At 35.6% G+C, this 22062-nt stretch overlaps 1 protein-coding gene, 1 long non-coding RNA gene and 2 pseudogenes across 5 annotated transcripts in view; all 4 read left to right on the top strand.

The window, feature by feature from the left end:
- Positions 1-22062, top strand: part of LOC149481923 (uncharacterized) — a 172156-nt gene that overhangs the window by 149678 nt on the left and 416 nt on the right. The window lies entirely within an intron of this gene.
- Positions 3230-5001, top strand: LOC149481926 (lipase 3 pseudogene; annotated as a pseudogene).
- LOC149481924 (uncharacterized) lies at positions 6340-21690 on the top strand. Of its 3 annotated transcripts, none has more exons than XM_089705143.1 (8): positions 6340-6694; positions 16214-16332; positions 16953-17108; positions 18228-18395; positions 19339-19487; positions 20079-20238; positions 20620-20745; positions 21057-21690. In XM_089705143.1, the coding sequence occupies exons 1-7, from the start codon at positions 6547-6549 to the stop codon at positions 20740-20742; spliced, it is 1023 nt and encodes a 340-aa protein (XP_089561269.1). In that variant the 5' UTR covers positions 6340-6546; the 3' UTR covers positions 20743-20745; positions 21057-21690. The 3 variants fall into 3 exon arrangements, with proteins under 3 accessions (XP_089561269.1, XP_089561268.1, XP_089561270.1); XM_089705142.1 differs by having other exon boundaries at positions 6341-6694; positions 19339-19553; XM_089705144.1 differs by lacking the exon at positions 6340-6694 and adding an exon at positions 6705-7135 and having other exon boundaries at positions 19339-19553.
- LOC149481925 (uncharacterized) lies at positions 8790-10098 on the top strand (annotated as a pseudogene).

The raw sequence follows: 22062 nt of genomic DNA, 5'->3' as shown, positions 1-22062 counted from the left end.
GACTTTTTCCGGTGATGTCGCACTTGCATTGAGGGGGGTCATTTTAAAAATTTCTTGTAATTAAACACCGTTTTATTGGTTTTACTTTGTTTTTATTAATCATCATGGAAATTAAAATTTTGCACTTAACTACCGCATTTAGATTTAAATTTTTCGATTGAAGCCTTATGAAAAGTAAAATGCAATTTTCAGGGTAGCTGATAGACAGAGCAAGTTTATAAAAGCTAAACGGAAAACTTTTTTTATGTGTTTTTATTTTTTATGCACACTTGAAGTTGCGAACATACTGGGTAATTTTATCTTTCTTGGCATTAAATTCTTTTTTTTTTTATTCTATTCAAAGGTCTAACGATAGTAAATGTTACTGAATCGGCCTATCTTTCAGCTTAGCACACAAAAAAATCAAGCATTTAACGCAATAATTTACGTCACCATAAATAAAAATCTCATCGTACTCAGCGATAGCTGAAAAATTAAAAAAAAAAGTTATAAATACGAAAGATCGTTTATCATACATGGGGGTAATTCGAATAGCTTTCTAGGTCCTCTACCTCCCAGCATTACTACTTTTTGGACACCCTGTATTATGTATAATATGTACTAGCTTTCCGCTCGCGGCTTTGCCCGCTTTATCTAAAACCTAATAGGTAAATGATGATATACTATATAGCTTCCTCTTGAATCACTCTCTGTAATTCTGTATTTAAAAAAAAATCCATTGCGTAGTTTTAAAGATTTTTATATATTATTTAAGCATACATAAGGACAGAGAAAGCGACTTTGTTTTGATCACAGAAACGGACATGGGTACTTATAAACGCTTTGAATGATCAATAATATTGTATCTAAGGCCTAAGGCCTAAGCCTAAGCCTTATCAAAAATTTAAAATTGATGCATTTTTTATCTGTTTTTAACTTGTTTTTAATGAAAGAGGTAACTATCGGAAGACGGAAAGCAAAACCTGATTCCCGATGTTGAGCACCGCATATTTACAATGTAGATATTTATATTAAATATTAATATGTAATAGCACAGACTAATAATAATATACTACGTATGTAATAGGATAATCATTATTAAATTACAAAATTCTCATTTAAATTTTATAAATACTTATTTATTTTTATTAGACAATAATATTTTTAAATGTTATTACTTCCAACCTTCTTCCAACATAATAAACACCAATAGATATCATATTCCAAACAGGATTTGGACTTAGACCTACTTAGAGAAAATAAATAATCTACCTATAATTTTAATTCATAGTTTTGTATTTCATACGAAGGCATATAATATTATACTCTGCTGATGCGTGAAAACGCTGTTATTTGCTAAAATCAAAATGCTTACTGTTCGCTGCATACAATCCATGTGTGGCCTCAATTGTGAATATTGCCTAGTAATGAGAGTAAAGGCACGAACACATTGTCTTTCTTTATTCTTATATGAAATCCGTAAATTAATGTATAGGATGTATAAACATTTTGCAAAAGAAAATGTCTAGGTATATTTATATTGACATTTTCTTTTGCAAAGTGTCTAGCTTTCTCAGTTTAATTAGCATAGGTATAGTTACATATTTCTAAGTATACAAAACCAGTAAAAATAACAATATATTTCAAGTTTATGATAAAAAAATCATGGGACCATGAAGGCATTATAAACCATATGAATGGAATGTTAAATGAAACGAGTGCAGTACACGTGTGTATAAACCCTTACATAAGTTGAGTGACCCACTTCACGTGTTAATAAGTTTGATTGGAAAACATTTAAAATATTAAATATATTTTTTATACGGTTTTTTGAAAATATATTGGGAAAGCCTCATTTGGATTAGAATTTTTTACTAGAGGACTTATTATTATTATGTTTCTCAATAAAAAAACAATGTACTTATAGTATGTCTATAAAGGTCTAATAAATATCTAATAAATATTATAAAGGCGAAAGTTTGTAAGGATGTATGGATGTATGGATGTATGGATGTATGGATGTTTGTTACTCTTTCACGTAAAAACTACTGAACCGATTACAATGAAATTTAGCACACATATAGAGGGTAACTTGGATTAACACATAGGATAGTTTTTATCCCGGAAATCCCACGGGAACGGGAACTATGCGGGTTTTCCTTTGCAAACGCGGGCGAAGCCGCGGGCGGAAATCTAGTATTTTATTATTTTTGTACATTCACTTCAACAGTACCTTATAATCTAAGAGCACAGACTAATAATAATATACTACGTATACAACTAAGAGTATGCTCATAATGTATTATGTGTAGGTAGGTAGTCTTTTAAAAACCCTGGATTCGTTTCCCGTAAGAGGTAACATCAACATACATGGTCCTAACTACCTTCTTAGATTCACAAAAAAAACCATTATATTATGATGCGTGTCCTTTACACATATTATTGCATTAAACCTACAAAATATTATTAATCTATATAAAATACTATTAATTATTATAAAGCTGAAGAGTTTGTTTGTTTGAACGCACTAATCCTAGGAACTACGGGTCCGTTATGAAAATTCTTTCGGTGTTAGATAGCCCATAATTATCGAGGAAGGCTGCTATATAATATCATCACGCATTTTAACGCATAACTTCGTTTTCAAATTCAATTTCAAAACTCATTTTAATCGAATTTAAAAGTTAAATCATTAACATATACAGTGCATAAAAAATAATTGAAGTGTAAGCCTTCTATGCAACAAAATATAGAAATTAAAAACTATAATACCTAGTTCATCTTATCATATCTAGTTATCTACATCCATACTAATATTATAAATGCGAAAGTAGGTAACTCTGTCTGTCTTTCTGTTACTCAATCACGCCTAAACTACTGAACCAATTTGCATGAAATTTGGTATGGAGATATTTTGATACCCGAGAAAAGACATAGGCTACCTTTTATTGCGAAATATGTACCACGGGCGAAGCCGGGGCGGACCTCTAATAATATATAAATAAATATTAATTTATTATGAATTATTATTACTTGTAAAATACCTGTAAAATAAATATACGTAAACTTATTATTTCTCAAGTTGTTTTGAAAAATTCCATCCTGGTTGCTTATATTTTATTATTTCTTAATAAACCTTTAAAATCCCTGTGTAAAGCATTAATCGACTATTACATTAAAACTAATCTATTTACATTATTTAATACAATAAATTATATTTAATATCTAAAAAAAACAAGCAAAGCCCGATTATAAACTAACATATCTAATAAATCCAAACATTAATATAAAATTGTCTGCAATGGCAAATCTGTTATGTCAGCGAAAATTATTGTATAAATATCCGTAAACGCTCAACATTAGTCACATTGACATACACAATGAGGGCCTGCTTGTTCCTCCTCGCCATCGTCGGCGCGTGCAGCGCCAACATCCTCCACCACCAGTTCTATCCTCAGATGGACCTGGTCTTCCAACCCTTGGACACCGAGCTTCAATTCAGAAGACCTGCAGTCGACAGCCAAGAAAGATACATCTACGAAGACAACAGCGACTACCCAGCCCCACGCGTCGTCTCCAAGGAATTCTCGTCGCCCTTCTTCAGCAAGGTCATCCGTGAGGAAATCCCCAAATACGGAGATTCTGTCGCCTGGAAGGGTATCCACATCGCCGTTGGACCTAAATCGCCCGTCAACAACAAGAATGATATCGAGAGGATCTTCAGCGACGCCTACAGAACCCTGCAGCACATTACCGAAGAAGACAAGCAAAAATTCCACCAGACTTACGAAACAGCCATCCACGCTGAAGGTGATCACGAACATTTGAATGCCACTCAACTTCTCCAGAAGAACAAATACCAAGTGGAGGAGCACACCGTGCAAACCGACGATGGTTACATCCTTACAATGATTCGCGTCTTACCCAGAGAAGAAACGACCGTACTCAAGCGTCCCGTAGTATTCTTGATGCATGGTCTGTTAGGAAGCGCTGACGACTGGCTATTGATGGGCCCAGGAAAATCCCTCGCTTACATGCTAGTTGATGCGGGTTTCGAGGTCTGGCTCGGTAACTCCCGTGGAAGCAGGTACTCCCGCCGTCATGTCAGCAAGCACCCAGCCCAAGCTGACTTTTGGAAATTCAGCATTGACGAAATCGCACAGCACGATCTCCCCGCCATGATTGACTACGTTCTACGCACTTCAGAAGAGGATAAGGTATTCTACGTCGGCCACTCCCAAGGCACAACTGCATTCTTTGCCCTCGCTTCGACTCGTCCTGAGTACCGCAGGAAGATCGCCATGATGTACGCCTTAGCTCCCATGGTTTACATGACCAACGCACGCAGCCCCTTCGTGCGCATGATCGCACCTAACAGCCCCTTTTTCGAAACCCTCCAGAAGCAATTGGGCTACGGCGAATTCAGACTGCCCAAAGAGCTGATCCACACAATCGGGGGTGACATGTGCGAGAAACAAGTAGGATGCAAGTACTTGTGCTCCAACGTAAACTTCGTCGTCTCCGGATTGAATCCATTGAACATGGATGTCGATTTGATCCACGAAATCTTGTCCCACTTGCCCGCGGGAGCGTCAACCAGGCAGATGAAGCATTACGGTCAAGCTCTATCATCAGATGAGTTCAGGAAATACGATTACGGTATTGACACCAACACTGCCGTGTACGGGACGGCAGCGCCACCGAAATACAACATGACCGAAGTTAAGGTGCCAGTGGCTATTTACTGGAGCGAGGATGACTGGCTGGCGCATCCTATGGATGTGGAGAGGCTGCACAGAGAACTGCCAGACGTGAGAGACTACTACAAGGTGCCAGAGGAGCACTTCACCCACATGGACTTCCAGTTCTCTCGCAGAGCTCCCGTAGTCATCAACCAGAGATTAGTAGAATCCATCAAAAACCACTTCTAAACTTATTTTTTTCATTTAATTTAGTCTTTTGTAGTTATGTCAATGTTAAGATTTGATAATGCATAGTTATAATTTTAAATTCATAATTCACCGTCCATAATATGTTACAAAATACATATTTGTTTATTTATTCACTGTTTAGCTCTCTGTTCTTAATGTAACGGGTTAAACATAATGTACTAAGTATATATTTTTATAAAATAAAATGCTCTTAATTTTAAATAGTCTTTATTTTCTTTCTTTCTTATAATACACGTAATACCTATGGTCTATACAAAAGCAACTAAAAGTAACAATTCCTCATTCTCCCACGATAAGTAACTAATAAATTTTATAGTACGAATTTCCTAACAATAATAATTTCCTAATTTTTACACAATAACTAAAAAGTCATCGAGATACGTGGAAATCCATCAACCTAGGTCCCCGTCAAAGATAAGTAATAACTTTATTACTTATATATTATACTATTATTTTTTTAATAATTATAGTTAACTAATGTTTTTAGTGGGTTATTTTATATTTGATACACTTTTAGGTAGTTATGTGAATTTGATGATATGATAGTTATTTCTAAATGTGTCTGGCACTGTCTGGCAAGATGTAAGAACCATGAAAACTGTCCGGCTCTTGAGGTAACATATTTTTATAGGTCCCCAAGTAACATATATAAAATTTAGCTTTTAAACTATAATGAAAGTTAGGTACAATTGTAAACAACTTTACTACCTACCTGTTTCCTGCCAAAGTAACCACAAGTCACAACCTAGACTTGATAATCGCTAGTCGTTCTTATCTGTATCGGAGAGATCGGAGACATATATACAGAGAAACTTTCAACTTTTCTAAAATAAGGAATGTCTGGCCGTCGTAGGCTCTTGGGTTATAATATATATGACACCTTAGACTAGACATAATATACAACTTAACACGAGCCGGTGGCAATTCAAAACTCAAATAATTAAAATAATTTAATTTCATCTTATTAGAGCGTGTTTTAAAGATTTTTTTTATAAGTAACTCTGTAATATTATGTACGTATATGATAAATCTATCATAGAATAAAATTTAACTATGTTTCAAGTTTCAACTGGGTTTGGAGTTCAGACGATATAATATTAACTTATTTAAAGATCAGTTACGATGATACGATCCAATTCATTATCTTATTACAATTAATTCGTGTGTTAAAATTCAAACAATTTAGACGAATCAAGTAATTCTCAAGAGAATACTAGATGGCAGTAGTATACATAATGCATTGTTAATTTTAATGTTTGGCTGTTTGACATTTTAAATAATAATTGCCAAGCCCACGCTTTGTTTTGACAAGCGCCGCTGTACTGTCATCATAGCGTTGTCTGTGCAAGTGAGATAGAGCTACAATTATTAATGTGTGTGAAAGAGATAGTTGCGCGGCGGCGCCGTAGCGTGCTTCCCGCCGTCCCCCAAAACGGCCGTCCGTCAGTGAATACAGTCGCGCTTTAGTTCGATTTGCTGTTCCATATTCGTCCGTTCTATTTTATTAGTGTTAGAGACGTTTATAATAGCAATTTTGTTTGAATAAGTGATGTTTGATCGTTTTATTTATGTGATTATGTGCACAAACATTTTCTTTCCAATGGAATAATAGAAGATGTTACCACCTACGGCCGGTATAGCACTAGAGCAACACCACCGGCCCGCTATGACGTACCAGCAACGACGTGACCTTAGAGAAATAACGAGAGACATTATCAGAGAAGCCCGCGTTTCAAACAGACAGCAGTCAATGTCGCCTGGAGGTAAGAAAGCCGGTCTTAAAACGACGCCACGTTTCCGCCATGCATGTCAGCTTGACATACGTCAAGGTGACATCAATACAAAAACAACTATTTATTCCTTGTTAAATTACGTAAAAATCTATTTTTCGATAGTTTTTGAGTGACTGTGCATGGTTTCAGCTAAAAACTAGGTCTGTTACGTCACCTAGGTGTTCGATCTCACTAAAGTAAAATGGCGCCAATGCGCCACATTGCTCTGTAACTGTGGCTCGTTACGCTGTCTGATAACCGAGATCCGCGTTAAAAGTGCTGCAAAGACCGTTTAACTTAATTTCATTTTGCGGGAGTTACATTTATTAAAGATAATTGAGACGAGAGAACTTTTAAGGAAGTGTAATTTGGCACGTGCACGAGTTATTTTTAGGCTTGTACGTGTCGTCAAGGAAAGCTAATCGATAATGGGTATGTGACCATTTTATACGATTCTTTGCATGGGCAATATGTTTGTGACAGGTTTTTGATTGTTTATTTTGTTTGTTTACAATTCGTTATTGGAATCTTGATGACTTTTAAAATGTCGTAATGACAGAAAATTGACAGCGGTCATGGAGACAAAATGGCGGGGTCGTATTTTATCGCCGTAGACAGAGAAACCAATAGACAAATTGATAGTTTATGTCGCATTCACACAAGAAAAAGAGCAACTTATGTCGGTGTTGTGTAAAGAAATGAGAGAGAACGATAAAATTTTTTGTTTCACCCAGCGTGCCACTTTTTTCAAGAAAAGAAACCTACTTTGCTAAACAAAGTTTGACAGCTAACTATCGTCTTCCCTAAAAATATAGTTTTTACATGTTCTAAGTTACGTAATTCATGGTATGTTTGGTTTTTAATGATTTAGACTTACTGTTAATACCTTATAAAATAATACCATGGTGCGGTGTAGCGTTAAAGGGTGTTAAAGTGATAGTGGAACGAAAATGCCTGGATTGTCTTTTCACTCGTAAGTATACAACTCTTTATCAGTTTATAGGCCTTCATGATATTTCAGCGTGTTAATATATTGTGTATCACGTGCTGTTGACTTGAATACATTGTTTAAAAACCACAAAAATAACAATTATAAATTTTAACCTAAAAAAATTTGTGTTGCCAACTTTTCTACAAATTGTTACCCACTATTATGGGAAATAATAATATATATTCTGCAGTGTGTATTTAATTAAATATCTGAAATATTCAATGGCTTGTTCCAGTTTTCCTGAACCGGATAATTTACGACAAATTTGGATTGTAGCTACAGGATGAACAGATTGGAAACCAAAACCGAAGGTTAGAAAGTATTACGGCAATCACCACCACCGCGACGCTGCCCCGCCGAAGACAATGGACACTCTTGGTTCCAACTTCCAACATTGAACCGGAGGGACGTAGTTAATTAAGTTAGAGATAATTTAAATGTAATTTTTTTATTACATAAATATTATTAAGTAAATTTCGTTTTTTTGCGCGTTCGCGGGTCGGTCAATATAATTAACGTGTGTATCTGTTAATACTTACGAAAATAAACATTCTTTTATTTTTTTTATTTTATTTTATAAAAAATAATGAACAATCGAGTTTTCATCTACATTATCATTACATACACATTTTTATATGGGATTATGATAATGATATATATATATATCTTAATGGTGAAATGGGTAAAAGCAAATCAAGTAATACCATAAAACTTGTAAATAATGACAGGGTTATTGACAAAAGTGCTGATGTTGCGCTTGCTTTTGAAGAATTCTTCAGTAGTGTCCCTGCTACTATTACTAATAGTTTAAATTCGTCTTCAGCACTTGCAGAGACCTTTTTGAGGGACCATGTTGCGGAGTGCAGTACATTATTTGAATTACGACACGTAACTGCTAATGATATTGTTACTGCCTTTAACCCTATTCTTGGTACTGTGTACAATTTGATACATTCAACTTTAAAAAAATCCCGAGAATTTATCTAACGTTTTTTTTTTACTTTTATTGTTTAATATGGTACAAAATATATTTATGCTCAAAAAATAAAAACTTTTGAAGTGCTTGCAACACTAAAATCGTCAGTAGAGCGCAAGATGGCGGACCGATCGAATGCGTCTACGCATCGCAAAGTAAGATTATAGATTATTTATTATATTTTGTTAAAATTGTTTTCAAAACTAATCTAATTTAAAAAGCTTGTTATATATTCTAACTACTAACGTTATTTTCAATACCTAAATAAATTGTTAGTGCATGTAATCTTCATTGTTTTTCAAGTGTAGCAAATATGATACATTGCTAGATAGCGAACATTCTACATATTTTTAGCTGTGTATCAAATATGTGACATTGCCAGATTTGTAGAGAATGTAGTCATTATGTATGTAATGCCAATGTAATGCCAAAATGTAGTCATTATGTATGTAAATTATTATTTTTTTACAGGTAATTTCTCACTTAAACACGCAACAACAAAGAAGAGCTCGGCAAGTCGTAGCTCTTGTTCCAAAACCGGGAGCAAAATCAGATTTGGATGAAAGTGATACTTCTGAGGACAAAGTTCAATATCTCTCCCGCCTTCCTTACTCTGATAGCAGTTCGCCACCTCCATCATTGCCATCTTCAATAGAAAACCTAAATATTCTCTCAGATGACGATATTGAGGTCAATGAAATAGTCGCTTCAAAGTCTTTAGTACAAGCATACAGTGAACATTCAATTCAGTCACCATTGATTAATCCTTGTTCGCCATCAATTTTATCGCCTAATCCATTAGAAACTGAGACCAGATCTTCGTGTCCGATACCATCACCTTCATCGCCATCTGTACTAGCTGCACCCTCACAATTTACTTCACCGCGAGTTAGTAACTTGAAGCGGCATCATCAGTCACCACCAACGTCGCCATTATTTGCAAATTTTCCTTCGACGTCTACTCGTTCAAAGAGACCTAAACTTGTCACAGTAAAACGCAAAGCAATACCACCTAAAAGGTTAACACCTAAATGGGGTCGGTTCAAATTTACTGGTTGTGCAGAAGTAGATGAAATCGTGTCTGAGCCAAGTGAAGAGAAAAGCCCAATTGAATATTTCGGCATGTTCTTTTCTGATAACATAATTTCTCTCATAGTGCAACAAACAAATTTATATAGCACACAATTAAAGGGTCATTCAATAAATGTTACAGAAAATGATATCAAAGATTTTCTGGCAATTCTTGTATAATATATGGGTATTCATAAATTACCAGCTTTTACAGATTATTGGGCTAAACATACGCGAAGCAACAAAGTAGCTGATATAATGACCCTGAAGAAGTTCCAATTACTGAGGCGTCACTTGCATTTTAATGACAATTTGAAAGACGATTGTGAGACTGATTTTTTTACTTTATTGTATTGATTGATCTCAATTTACTAATCATTAAGATTTAAGATTTATAACATAAGTACTAAGGCTGTTAATTATTCTAATTTTATATGTCTGTAGAAGAACATAATAATTTTATATTTTACTAGAGGTCCGCCGCGGCTTCGCCCGTGGTACATATTTCGCAATAAAAGGTAGCCTATGTCCTTTCTCGGGTATCAAAATATCACCGTACCAAATTTCATGCAAATTGGTTCAGTAGTTTAGGCGTGATTGAGTAACAGACAGACAGACAGAGTTACTTTCGCATTTATAATATTAGTATGGATTTTTTGTTATTTTACGAAGAATATTGACATTTTAAGTTTTGTTTTGTTACAAGTATTTTATTAAAAAAACTGATTTGTTTGGCACTGAAAAGTTGGCATTGTAGCAAATTAGATACATAGATTTTATAGTGTTGATTGTTAAGGGCTTGGCAATGTATCTAATATGTTACACTCAATAAATGACAATTTACTGACATTTAATTTTTTTTATTATTTTTTACCCCTTCTATAGCCACATACAAACATATTAAATAGGTTTTTTTTCAATTCAAAAAAAAAAATTTTCTTGCCAAGTATAGGGTTAAGACGCTTAATCTTAAAAATACTTGTGATCTTTGGGGAATGTCCGTAAATTTAGTTAATAATATAATAGAAAATATTGCGAAAAATTTAGCTTCCATATTTAATAAGTGTTGTGACTATGGTACATTTCCTAATTTACTAAAGCTTAGTAAAGTTATACCTTTATTTAAGAAGGGCGATCAAGAAGACTGTAACAATTATAGACCTATCTCTATTTTACCAACATTAAGTAAGGTATTCGAGAAGTTAATATTAAACCAATTGAGTAGTCATTTTGCATCTAATGATTTACTGCACACCAAACAGTTTGGTTTCACAAAGGGGCGCTCAACCACAGATGCTGGAGTTGCACTTCTAACACATATATATAAGGCATGGGAAAACTCAAAAAATGCTCTAGGGATATTTTGTGACCTCTCCAAGGCATTTGACTGCGTTGAACATTGTACTTTGTTACGTAAACTTAATCACTATGGAATTAAAGGAAAAGCCCAGAACCTCATAGCGTCATACCTGCATGATAGGATACAGACTGTAGTTGTTAATGGAGAACGTTCTAGCGGTGCGTCAATTAACATTGGTGTTCCACAGGGGTCAATTTTAGGTCCCTTCTTGTTCTTGGTATATATCAATGATCTTCCCTATTATTTGCAGGATAGGTGTGAAATAGTTCTGTTTGCAGATGATACCTCATTAATTTTTAATGTGGATAGGCATGACCCAAATGTTGACGAAGTGAACAGTGCTCTTTTACACATATCTGAATGGTTTACTGCCAATAATTTATTATTAAATGCCAAAAAAACCACTTGTGTTGAATTTTTACTTCCTAATGTAAAAAAGTTGAACAGAGATATTACCTTGAACGGGGAGGTATTGCATCCTACTGAGTCTACTGTATTTCTAGGGTTAACATTGGACGAGAAACTACAGTGGGGAGCCCATGTCAACACCGCTGCAGGTAAGCTCAGTTCTGCTGCATATGCAGTCCGAAAAATAAGGCATCTCACCGATGAAGATACGGCTAGATTGGTTTATTTCAGCTACTTTCATAGCATTATGTCCTATGGAATTCTACTGTGGGGCAGGGCTGCAGATATAGAAACTATATTTATCTTACAGAAAAGAGCCATTCGCTCTATATATAATTTACGTGCTCGGGACTCACTAAGAGATCATTTTAAGAATACTGGTATCCTTACTGTACCATCACAGTATATATTTAATAATATTTTGCATGTACACAAAAGCTCTGACTTACACACAAGAGTAGGAGATAGACACGATTATGGCACAAGGAACAAGAATAGAATTGAAATGCCATTTTTCCGATTAGCTAAAGTTAAAAATTCATTTATGGGTCAAGGTATACGCTTATACAATAGAATTCCTCACAATATTAAAGAGTTTAGTAGTTCTAAATTTAAAACTTACATAAAAAATGTACTAGTTCAGAGAGCGTACTACAGTATTCAGGAATATATGGACGATAAAGACCCATGGAGGGTTGTCGCGTAAAAACCACAGGACAGTTCTTTGGCATATTATGTAGTTAGGTAGATATAAGTTACATATTATGTAAATTTATTGACATTATTTAAAAGAGCAACTATGGAGTTTCTTGCCGATTCTTCTCCATAGATACTGCTTTCCGAATCGGTGGTAAATGTTAAAAATACTATGTAATGACGATTCGAAAGTGCTACTAAATAGTAGTCTAATTGAATAAATGAATGTTTGAGTTTGAGTTTGAGTTTATACATACTAGTGGTCCACCCCGGCTTCGTCCGTGGTACATATTTCGCAATAAAAGGTAGCCTATGTCCTTTCTCAGGTATCAAAATATCTACATACCAAATTTCATGCAAATTGTTTTAGTAGTTTAGGCGTGATTGAGTAACAGACAGACAGACAGAGTTACTTTCGCATTTATAATATTATATAGTATGGATTATATAATATATAGGTATGTGTATATACATAATATGTATTACCCATCTAAAAGTTATATGTTTATTATATACTAGCTGCGCTCCGAAAACCATACATACATATGTACATACATAATTACAAACATTTTCTCTTTATAATATTAGTATAAACATGTAAGTATGTAATGTGGATATCTCATTATTATCCACTTATGTTATGTGAATAATGATATTGAGAGATTTGTATCTTACAAATTGCGGGGTAAATTTTCCCTCACATGGTAACCCTAAATATTGTGACGTATTCTTTTTTATCTCTTTCTGCGACACGCATTGCCGGTGTCTATTGGATTCTCTGTCTACGTTTATCGCCGTCGGTTTGGTGTGTTTAATCACGCGCTCCGCTAGGGGGCGCGGCCGGCATGTTGATGTTTGATAACAAGTTACCCTGTAAAGATTTGCATTTCAGGGTCCATTGAACTTTTAATTCCAGTTTTCAATACATACTATATTTGTTTGTAAATCCATATATTTATTTTTTATTTTGGCATAATATTACCATATAATTAACTAGCTGTGCTTCGAGGGTTTACCTGCGTGGCTGCGCTCCTGCTGGTCTTAGCGTGCTGATATTACAGCCTACAGCCTTCCTCGATGAATGGGCTATCTAGCACCGAAAGAATTTTTCAAATATGACCAGTAGTTCCTGAGATTAACGCGTTCAAACAAACAAACTCTTAAGCTTTATAATATTAGTATAGTTTATTAGTATAGCTAATTGTTCTTTGATACTAATTAAAAACTTCATAGTGATTGTTCAATTCACAAATTCATGATCTATGTTTTTTTTTTATTTACACCTGTTAAAACTTTCCTTTTTTAAAAACATAAATTGTTCTTCTCATTTATTGTATCTATTTATACAATTAAAGAGTGAATATAATCATGCTAATTAACCCACAAAAACAGCTCAAAAACAGCTACAAGGATTTGTGAAGGGGTCGTTATTCATGAAAATATATATTTATAAGTATGTAGATATTATATACAATATACATATCGCACGAATATACATCTTTCAGAATTCTATAAGTAATTTTACTAAATTTGTATATAATTACTTATTAGGATTCTTTTCAAGAAAGTTGTACTACATAGCTTTTATTTTCTTTAATATTATATTATTTAGTTTTAATATGATATTAGACTAGTATAATAAATACAGGTTTAAATACATACTCCTATTAATCTTCAAAATGTTTCATCTTCATACATGACTTTTCTATTATTTTTAGTTTTAAATACATATCATTCCATACATCATCAGACATCAATCTAATATTTAAAATGTATTAATGGTATAATCAATAATATTTCCTGGCTTGTTTATGCTTAAATTGTTTTGAGATTTTTTTTCATTATCTCCAAAAAGTCAACAGCACTGCATAACTTGAAAAGATAAAGTTATCATTGCTTAAAATTAGGTGACTGATAACAAAATTTATTAGAAACATACTTGCATTTTTGTTACATAACTTCTGATTGTCTTATCTATGTTGCTGTAAGATTGTAAAAAGTAAAAACTGTTAGATTATAATCCTAATTCCCTAAAATCCTAACTGTCTAATAAACATTGCTTGCATAGGCTTTTCCTGAACAGAAAGAAAACAAATTAGGTTGTCACTCAGTCAAGATAATATTTTCTAATGATAAATTATAACTGACAAGCTGTGCCGCGCGGTTTCACCCGCATTATTCCGCTCCTGTTGGTCTTAGCATGATGATATATAGCCTGTATTACTCGAGGATAATGTAGCTTTCGAATGGTGAAAGAATTTTTAAAATCGGTCCAGTAGTTTATGAGCCTATTCATTACAATCAAACAAACAAAGTTTTCCTCTTTATAATATTAGTGTAGACTACTACTATCAGTCAAGTAGATTTTGTGTTTAAGATCATAACAGATGAAGTAAATCAACATAAATAAAATTAGTTCTAGCTGTCTAGCAATATACTACCATTTACTACTTCTTTTTTATCAAATAAAAGTACTGCCAATAATTTATTAATGGCAGTACTTTTATTTGTTTATCCTTTGACCAAACGCAAAATCTTATCATTTCTATTAATCGTCCATAGAACGTCGAAGCAGGCGATGCGGCGACTATACGCCTAATGTCACTCGCTCAAAATAGTTTGTGTTCAAATTAATTAGCCCATTGTACTTGCGCGACCGTCGCGAGTGTCAGAGGGTAATGTTTATGCAATGGAAGTCTGCTAAACGAATTTGAATAAAGTTTCACATTTATTTTCGAGAAATTCGTGACTACGTATATTAATTACATTGTCATTTACACGAATTTCCTCCTTGTAATAAATAAACTGCAGGCATAGCATGTCTCCTAAATTAAAATAGAAGGAACAGGTTTTTTTGACATCAAAGAGGGGGACTCATTGATCAAACTATTCAGTTTGTAGTCCAAAAACAACACATGCGTGTTATTTTGCTAATTTTCATTTTCGGAAATATTATGATTTAAAATATACTACTTATATTATTACCATGTCACCAAACAATATAAACCAACCTATAATTGCAACTTATAAATGAACATCCTCATTAAAAATATTCAAAGAGTACCTAATTAATTTAATTAGCTTCAGCTAACGGCTTCGTTCGTATTCTAGGTGATACAGATGCGTTATTTCAGATTAAGTTCTATTGTCCTGCCAAATTTCATTGAATATCGATCAGGCTTTCTATCGCGAATTTTTTAAATACACATACCTATGTATTTATGCACTTAAAACTTAAGCAATTTTTGTGACATACACAATACACCCATTTATCCAGTATTAGTAATTTAGTAATAACTAACAGGATATTCCTAACTTTTTTTTCAATTATACTACTAACTTGTTTTGATGCAACTAGATCATGATTCACCTTGAAGTCCTTGTAATATATTTCACCTTCAGGTTGACACTAACTAAATTATATTCAAAAGACTCCGCATGTATTTGTGTCTGATATTCAAAATATTTATTTTACATGATGTTTACATCACACGCGCCTTGTTGGTCACGGACTCACGGCTGTCGAGATACGGTGCATTGATTGACTAAGCACACATACCTACTACATACATAGGTCTTTACAAAACTTTTCTATGATTGCAAAGCACTGCATCATGCCTCAATGCAGTGCTTTTAAATGTGTCATGTTCTCAACGAATTCGAGAGACAATCTTCAGAGTTAACTAGGTATATTGAAATTAGGTTAAACATCATTAGTCCATAGTGACTTCCTTGAATGTAATCGATTCAAAACTTCTCGATTTCATATGCTAGGCAGTCATATAGTATTACAATGTTTTATAGGTACAACGGTTTTATAGCTATCTTATTACATGAAGTCATTTTGTGATGACCTTAGTACAATTAAAAATATATGGACGAAATAGTTTAAAAAGGTATTTATTTTTAAATAGCAAATGTTACACATGCGTTATATGAGATGTTCTTACATACATATTCATATATGTATTCAATAGAAAAGTAAATAAAATGCGTGTTTTGTTTCAGCGCGAGACCGTTTCCCCTCGACGTCGTCGACGGACGAGAATGAATCCGGCACCGATGGGGAATCAGACAGGAAGAGAATCACCATCTCCTATGGCGGCATGCCCACGTCGCAGCCTCAGGTAAGAGAATTCAAATTAGAAAATGTGTATTCATTAAACTGGTAGAAATTAAAGATTTTTAACGGATTTCAAACGCGATTTATTCATTTTATTATGTTCCCATAAATAAAATTACTAAATCGCGTTAAAATCCGTTAAAAATCTTTAATTTCTAAATGTATAATACTCGCGTAAAATCAAACACTAGAAAATACTATTAAAACTAAACTAAATTTGTATGTATACTACATAATATAATTTGTGTTGGTTAAATTTTATTTTCGTCTATAATACATCCATTATTAAGGCTTACTCATAAATTTTCGGAATTGTTCCCAATTCCGTAAGTAGTATGAAAGTTTTTAAAATATCTATTACAAACTAGCAGTCCGCCCCGGCTTCGCCCGTGGTACATATTTACGTTTTCTCTACGTAAGAACCATCCTCGTACTTCAAGGAATATAATAAAAAAAGAATTAACGAAATCGGTTCAGCCGTTCTCAAGTTATGCGCTTACCAACACATTTTGGGATTCATTTTTATATTATAGAAGATTTACAATAAAATAGTATTTATCTTTATTACATGAGTTTCAATTTTGAGCAAGAAATTAAAATAAATTATTAATTTTTATTTTCCAGGGTCATCATGTCATCATTCGGAAGAGGCGTGGCAATCTACCGAAGCATTCGGTGAAAATCCTCAAAAGGTGGCTGTATGAGCATCGGTACAACGCGTACCCGAGCGATGCTGAGAAACTGACGCTCAGTCAGGAAGCCAACTTAACTGTGTTGCAAGTAAGTTATACTATTTGGAAATAAATACTTAAATAAATAATAATAATAAGTCATATATTGTTAGCCAATAGATACATGATAAATTTTTATACAATTTATATAGCAAAGCGAATAGGTCGATTTTATAGAATCAATCAAAAGGATGAACGAACTTAAAAAATTAAAAAGCAAATTATAATTATTAAAGCATTTATTTTTTCTTAGCTCATTTTCTAGCATGAAAACATGATTTATTATATTACTAGCTTTCCGCCTGCGGCTTCGCCCGCGTTTTCAAAAAAAAACCCGCATAGTTCCCGTTCCCGTGGGATTTCCGGGATAAAACCTAGCCTATGTCACTCAGAAATGATGTAGCTTTCCAACAGTGAAAGAATTTTTCAAATCTGCCAAGTAGTTTCGGAGCCTATTCAATTCATACAAACAAACAAACAAACAAAAAATCAAACCTTTCCTCTTTATAATATTTGTATAGATGTATAGACTAATATAATATTATAAATGTGAAAGTCAGTGACTTATGAGGATGGATATAATGTATGTTTGTTCCTCTTTCATGTGAAAACCACTCAACAGATTTTGATGATACTTGACAGTAATGTGGATTATGTATCAGACTGTCACAAGTTATATAAATACTAGCTTTTGGCTGCTCTTTATTTGTTACTAGCTGCGCTCCGCGGTTTCACCCGCGTGGCTCCGCTCCTGTTGGTCTTAGCGTGATGATTTATTATAGCCTATCCTTGATGAATGGGCTATCTAACATCGAAAGAATTTTTCAAATCGGACCAGTAGTTCCTGAGATTAGCGCGTTCAAACTAACACACTCTTCAGCTTTATAATATGAGTATAGATTTGCTTTTGCCTGCTCTTTATAATAATAATTATATTTTTGAAGTGAAAACTTCTTTAGCGGCGTTGAGCACTTTTTCTGTAATGGGTATAAAATCTTAAACTCGCGTCAGGACACGTGACCTGATCGAAAAAGCGTAAGACGGATGGTAATCAAACATGCTCAACGTTAATAATCAAGTTTTCACTACTGCCGGCACTCCCGGAGTGCGACCCGTCTTTTTAATTCCAATGATTTCGGTGTTATTGTAACAATTTGACATAAACCAGGTATGCAACTGGTTCATAAACGCGCGTCGGCGCATCCTGCCGGAGATGATCCGGCGCGAGGGGCACGACCCGCTGCACTACACGATATCGCGGCGCGGCCGCAAGCAGCTCAGCGGCGCGGGCTCCAGCTCGCTCGTGGTCACTTCGTGGGACGGCACCGAGATTGAGGTGGGTGTGGGGTTGATGTCCGTTTAGAAATTGAATAGAAGGCGTTTTATTTGCCACCATTATATTTTACTAGCTGCTCCGCGCGGTTTCACCCCCGTGGCTCCACCCCTGTTGGTCGTAGCGTGATGAATTAATATAGCCTATAACCTTCCTCGATAAAATATGGGCTATCTAACACCGAAATAATTTTTCAATTCGGACCTGTAGTTCCCGAGATTAGCGCGTTCACACAAACAAACTCTTCAGCTTTATAATATTAGTATAGATTATCACAAGACAAAAAATAGCAATAGTGGCAAAAAGGACTCCCCATCAGCAAAGCAACCATTAATTAAAATGTGTTGTTGCACTGATTTTCAGTTACGTATGTTTGAATTGTATGTAGTGATATAAAAGCGACATCTACTTTCAAAGGATGGTAAACTTATTTTCAAATTCATATAAAAACAGGGTATTACAATAATGAAACAAGATGTGTTTTCAAATATTATGTATTATTAATACATACCACAATATTATAAATAGCCGTTTTTTTTTTATAAAAAGTACAATGTTTGTTATTGTAGAATTATGAGATATATTCTGGAAATATAATATGTAGCATATGAGACTTCTAAGTTCTAGTTATAACTTGTTACGCATTAATAATTGTGTATTAATTACAAGTTATAACTTGCGAAAGCATCCCACAAATTATATAAAAACTTGAGCGATGTCAAGGGACATCCGGATGGAACGAAGTGTTAAGTTACGTTAGAGAGAGACAGACAGAGAACCACGCGCACGCCGCACGCCGCACAACTCTAGCAAAAAGTGTCGTGACAACTTACTTTTCGTAAGAATTTTTTTCGTCTAGCTCCCTTTCACAACGCGCGATAAGGAACTTCGTTCCAAAATGAATAAATTGTATGTGTCAGATTGTTAACGATATGTCGTGTTGCAGGGCGAGGGCGAGCGCGGGCGCGACCACGACTACGGCGACGGGCTGCTGGTGTACCGCAGCGACGGCGAGCTGGCGGACGGCGACGCGGCCGCGCCGGACGGCGAGCACGAGGAGTACTCGTCCGGCGCCGTCAGCGAGGAGGACGTCAAGTACGACCCCTCCGTGTGGCACTCCGTCATCCGCTACGCAGAGGACGTGCACCCGGCCGCGAGGGGGTAAGCAGCCGGCCCAGCGGCGGGTGGCAGGGGACTGGCGGCGGGTGGCAGGGGACTGGCGGCCGCGTGCCAGGGGACTGATCAGCCATCTGCGGTTTGCGAGCTGCTTGTTGTGCGCCAGGGGACTGATCAGGCATCTACAGTTTGCGAGCTGCTTGTGTGCCAGGGGACTGAGCTGGTACAGTCGGCGATTTGCTACGTTATTGGACAGGATGTATGCGCCGTTCGAGTCTGCATTGTGGTAATATAACATGCTGATACAAAAGATGTGGGATGTGGACCCTGGTGTTCTGAGGTATGTGTTGCTATAATAAATTATGGTCCGTGCTATTTCCATCACCTGTAAATGTCCAACATTTATGTATTTTATTAGTCAAAAATGAAAACAAATTAGTTTTTCGGATTATTATCATTGTATTTTTATCTGTTAAATATAATGTAGTATGCCTCTGTAAAACAAATGTATCGAACACGGATCAAATAAAAAATGTATACATTTGTGATCTAATTAAGTTTCCCTTACAGATCGGCGGCGGTGGTGACGGTGCGCACGATGGACGGCGAGCCGGTGGCGGAGGGCGAAGCGGGCGAAGCGAGCGAAGCGGGCGAGGGCTCGGCGGGCGGCTGGCACCCGCAGCTGGCGCACCTGCCGCAGCTGCCGCACCCGCTGCGGCGCCGCCTGCAGGTACACACTTGAGCAGCAGGCAGCAAGGTGGAATTCCTCCATGGAAAAAAGGGAACAGCTGGCCTAATGTAGAAACCCTTCTGGCTAACATTGAGAGACACCACACTAAAAAGACTTGTTGCACTCGGGGACTGCCGCGGTAAAGCTATTGCATGCTATGCCTTCAAGCCACACCTCCGAGCCCGTCGGAGTGGGGAGTGTGAGGTTTTTTCGTTACGGAATTTCTCGATTCGGTCCCCGCGCTCAAGGCCCGCGATAGAAGTAGTCGTAGTCAAAGAAAACCTGCATCGATCCCGCCTGTGGGTTTTCCACGATAAAACCTATCATCCTGTAACAATATTTTATTATTGTATCAAAAATAAATAAATAAATTGTTGTCAGGTGGTCGGCACTCACGCGCCGGAGCCGATGGAGCGCGACAAGTTCAAGTGCCTGTACCTGCTCGTGGAGACCGCCGTAGCGGTGCGCCAGCGGGAGAAGGAGCACGACGAGCTGCCCGTCTAACGCGTGCGTACACACAGACATACATACGTAAATTACTTGCAAATAGTGAGTCCTGGTTGCTTGAATATATGAATAAATTATTATAAAACAGGGTTTATGCCTGACATACACTCTCAACTTATTTTAATTTAATTCACGAAACGAAACAATTTTATTTATTCAATAAAAATAATCTCAAACTGGCGACCGACTAAAAGTAACTTTAAATCGAAATACATTTAAAAAAAAGCATGAAACTTTCATCAGATAGCAACAACGAACAACAATAGAAAATTCTAGAGCAATTAAAATAATTTATATTATTTCTCTTACAGATACATCGGAAGGATTGCGCAGTGGCGTTATAGCGATTCACGTCCATACAATTAACATTTTGTAGCGTCTTACATCGGCTACACTTCGATAAGCGGACCCTAGACTGTCATGCTGCATGACATACAAACTGTCATGTGACATGACAAGCAAACTGTCACGTGTCAAGTCATGCGGCTTGACATGCAAACTGTCATGCGACATGACATGCAAACTGTAATGTGGCATGACATGCCGATAGTTATGCAGCATGACATGCAACCTTGACACTGACACTTGACAATGTTGCTTGACATGCCCACTGTCAAACATAAACGTCTAAACTATATACATTTGAGCTTCTTATAAATCTATGAGATGTAAAACTATCCACAACTTGACATTGGCAAAATTGTGGCAACACAGCACTGCCATTTATAAAAATAAATTGAATTGTATAGTTTTGACGTTAATTAAAATATTATTTTAATTGACGTTTTTGGTGGAATTTTAACAAGCATGCACATGCGGCATGACCGTCTGTGGGCCATATAAGTTGTATATGTTTGTATGACGATTATAAAGCATTGAATGTTGATATATTCAATTTCTATATTAAACGGAATATTTGGTCGGGAAATAATTTTTTAATATTTTTTTAAAGTGAAACTTTTATTACATCGTCTCAAACTTTTTGGTCTGTGTAGCGCATGTCGCGTGACGGTCGGCTGCCGAGTAGGTATAGCAGTGTTCGGAAAGTTTCACTTTTACCGTGGTTTCATAAAACCACACAACATTTTTTTAACTAACTACATATTTCTGATATAAATTCCTAGTAATATTGTTAATTTGCGTGTAACATGTGCGTGTGTCAATCACGTTAACGACTAGACGAATTTGGATAACGTTTCATCTACAGAGAGATCACTATTCATTTATATGTTGAAACATGTTCAAAAACATGTATGGGGATTTTTTTACAATGGGTGATTTATTGACTCATAAATTAAAAAGTAATGGATCCGGAGG

This window comes from Colias philodice, chromosome 16 (genome assembly GCF_061535455.1).
Source record: "Colias philodice isolate Cphi_HAF_F1 chromosome 16, ilColPhil1 Martin Lab GWU primary, whole genome shotgun sequence".
Classification (NCBI taxonomy): Eukaryota; Metazoa; Arthropoda; class Insecta; order Lepidoptera; family Pieridae; genus Colias; species Colias philodice.
Note: the sequence above shows the minus strand (reverse complement) of the source record. Positions and strands in the feature narration are given on the sequence as shown.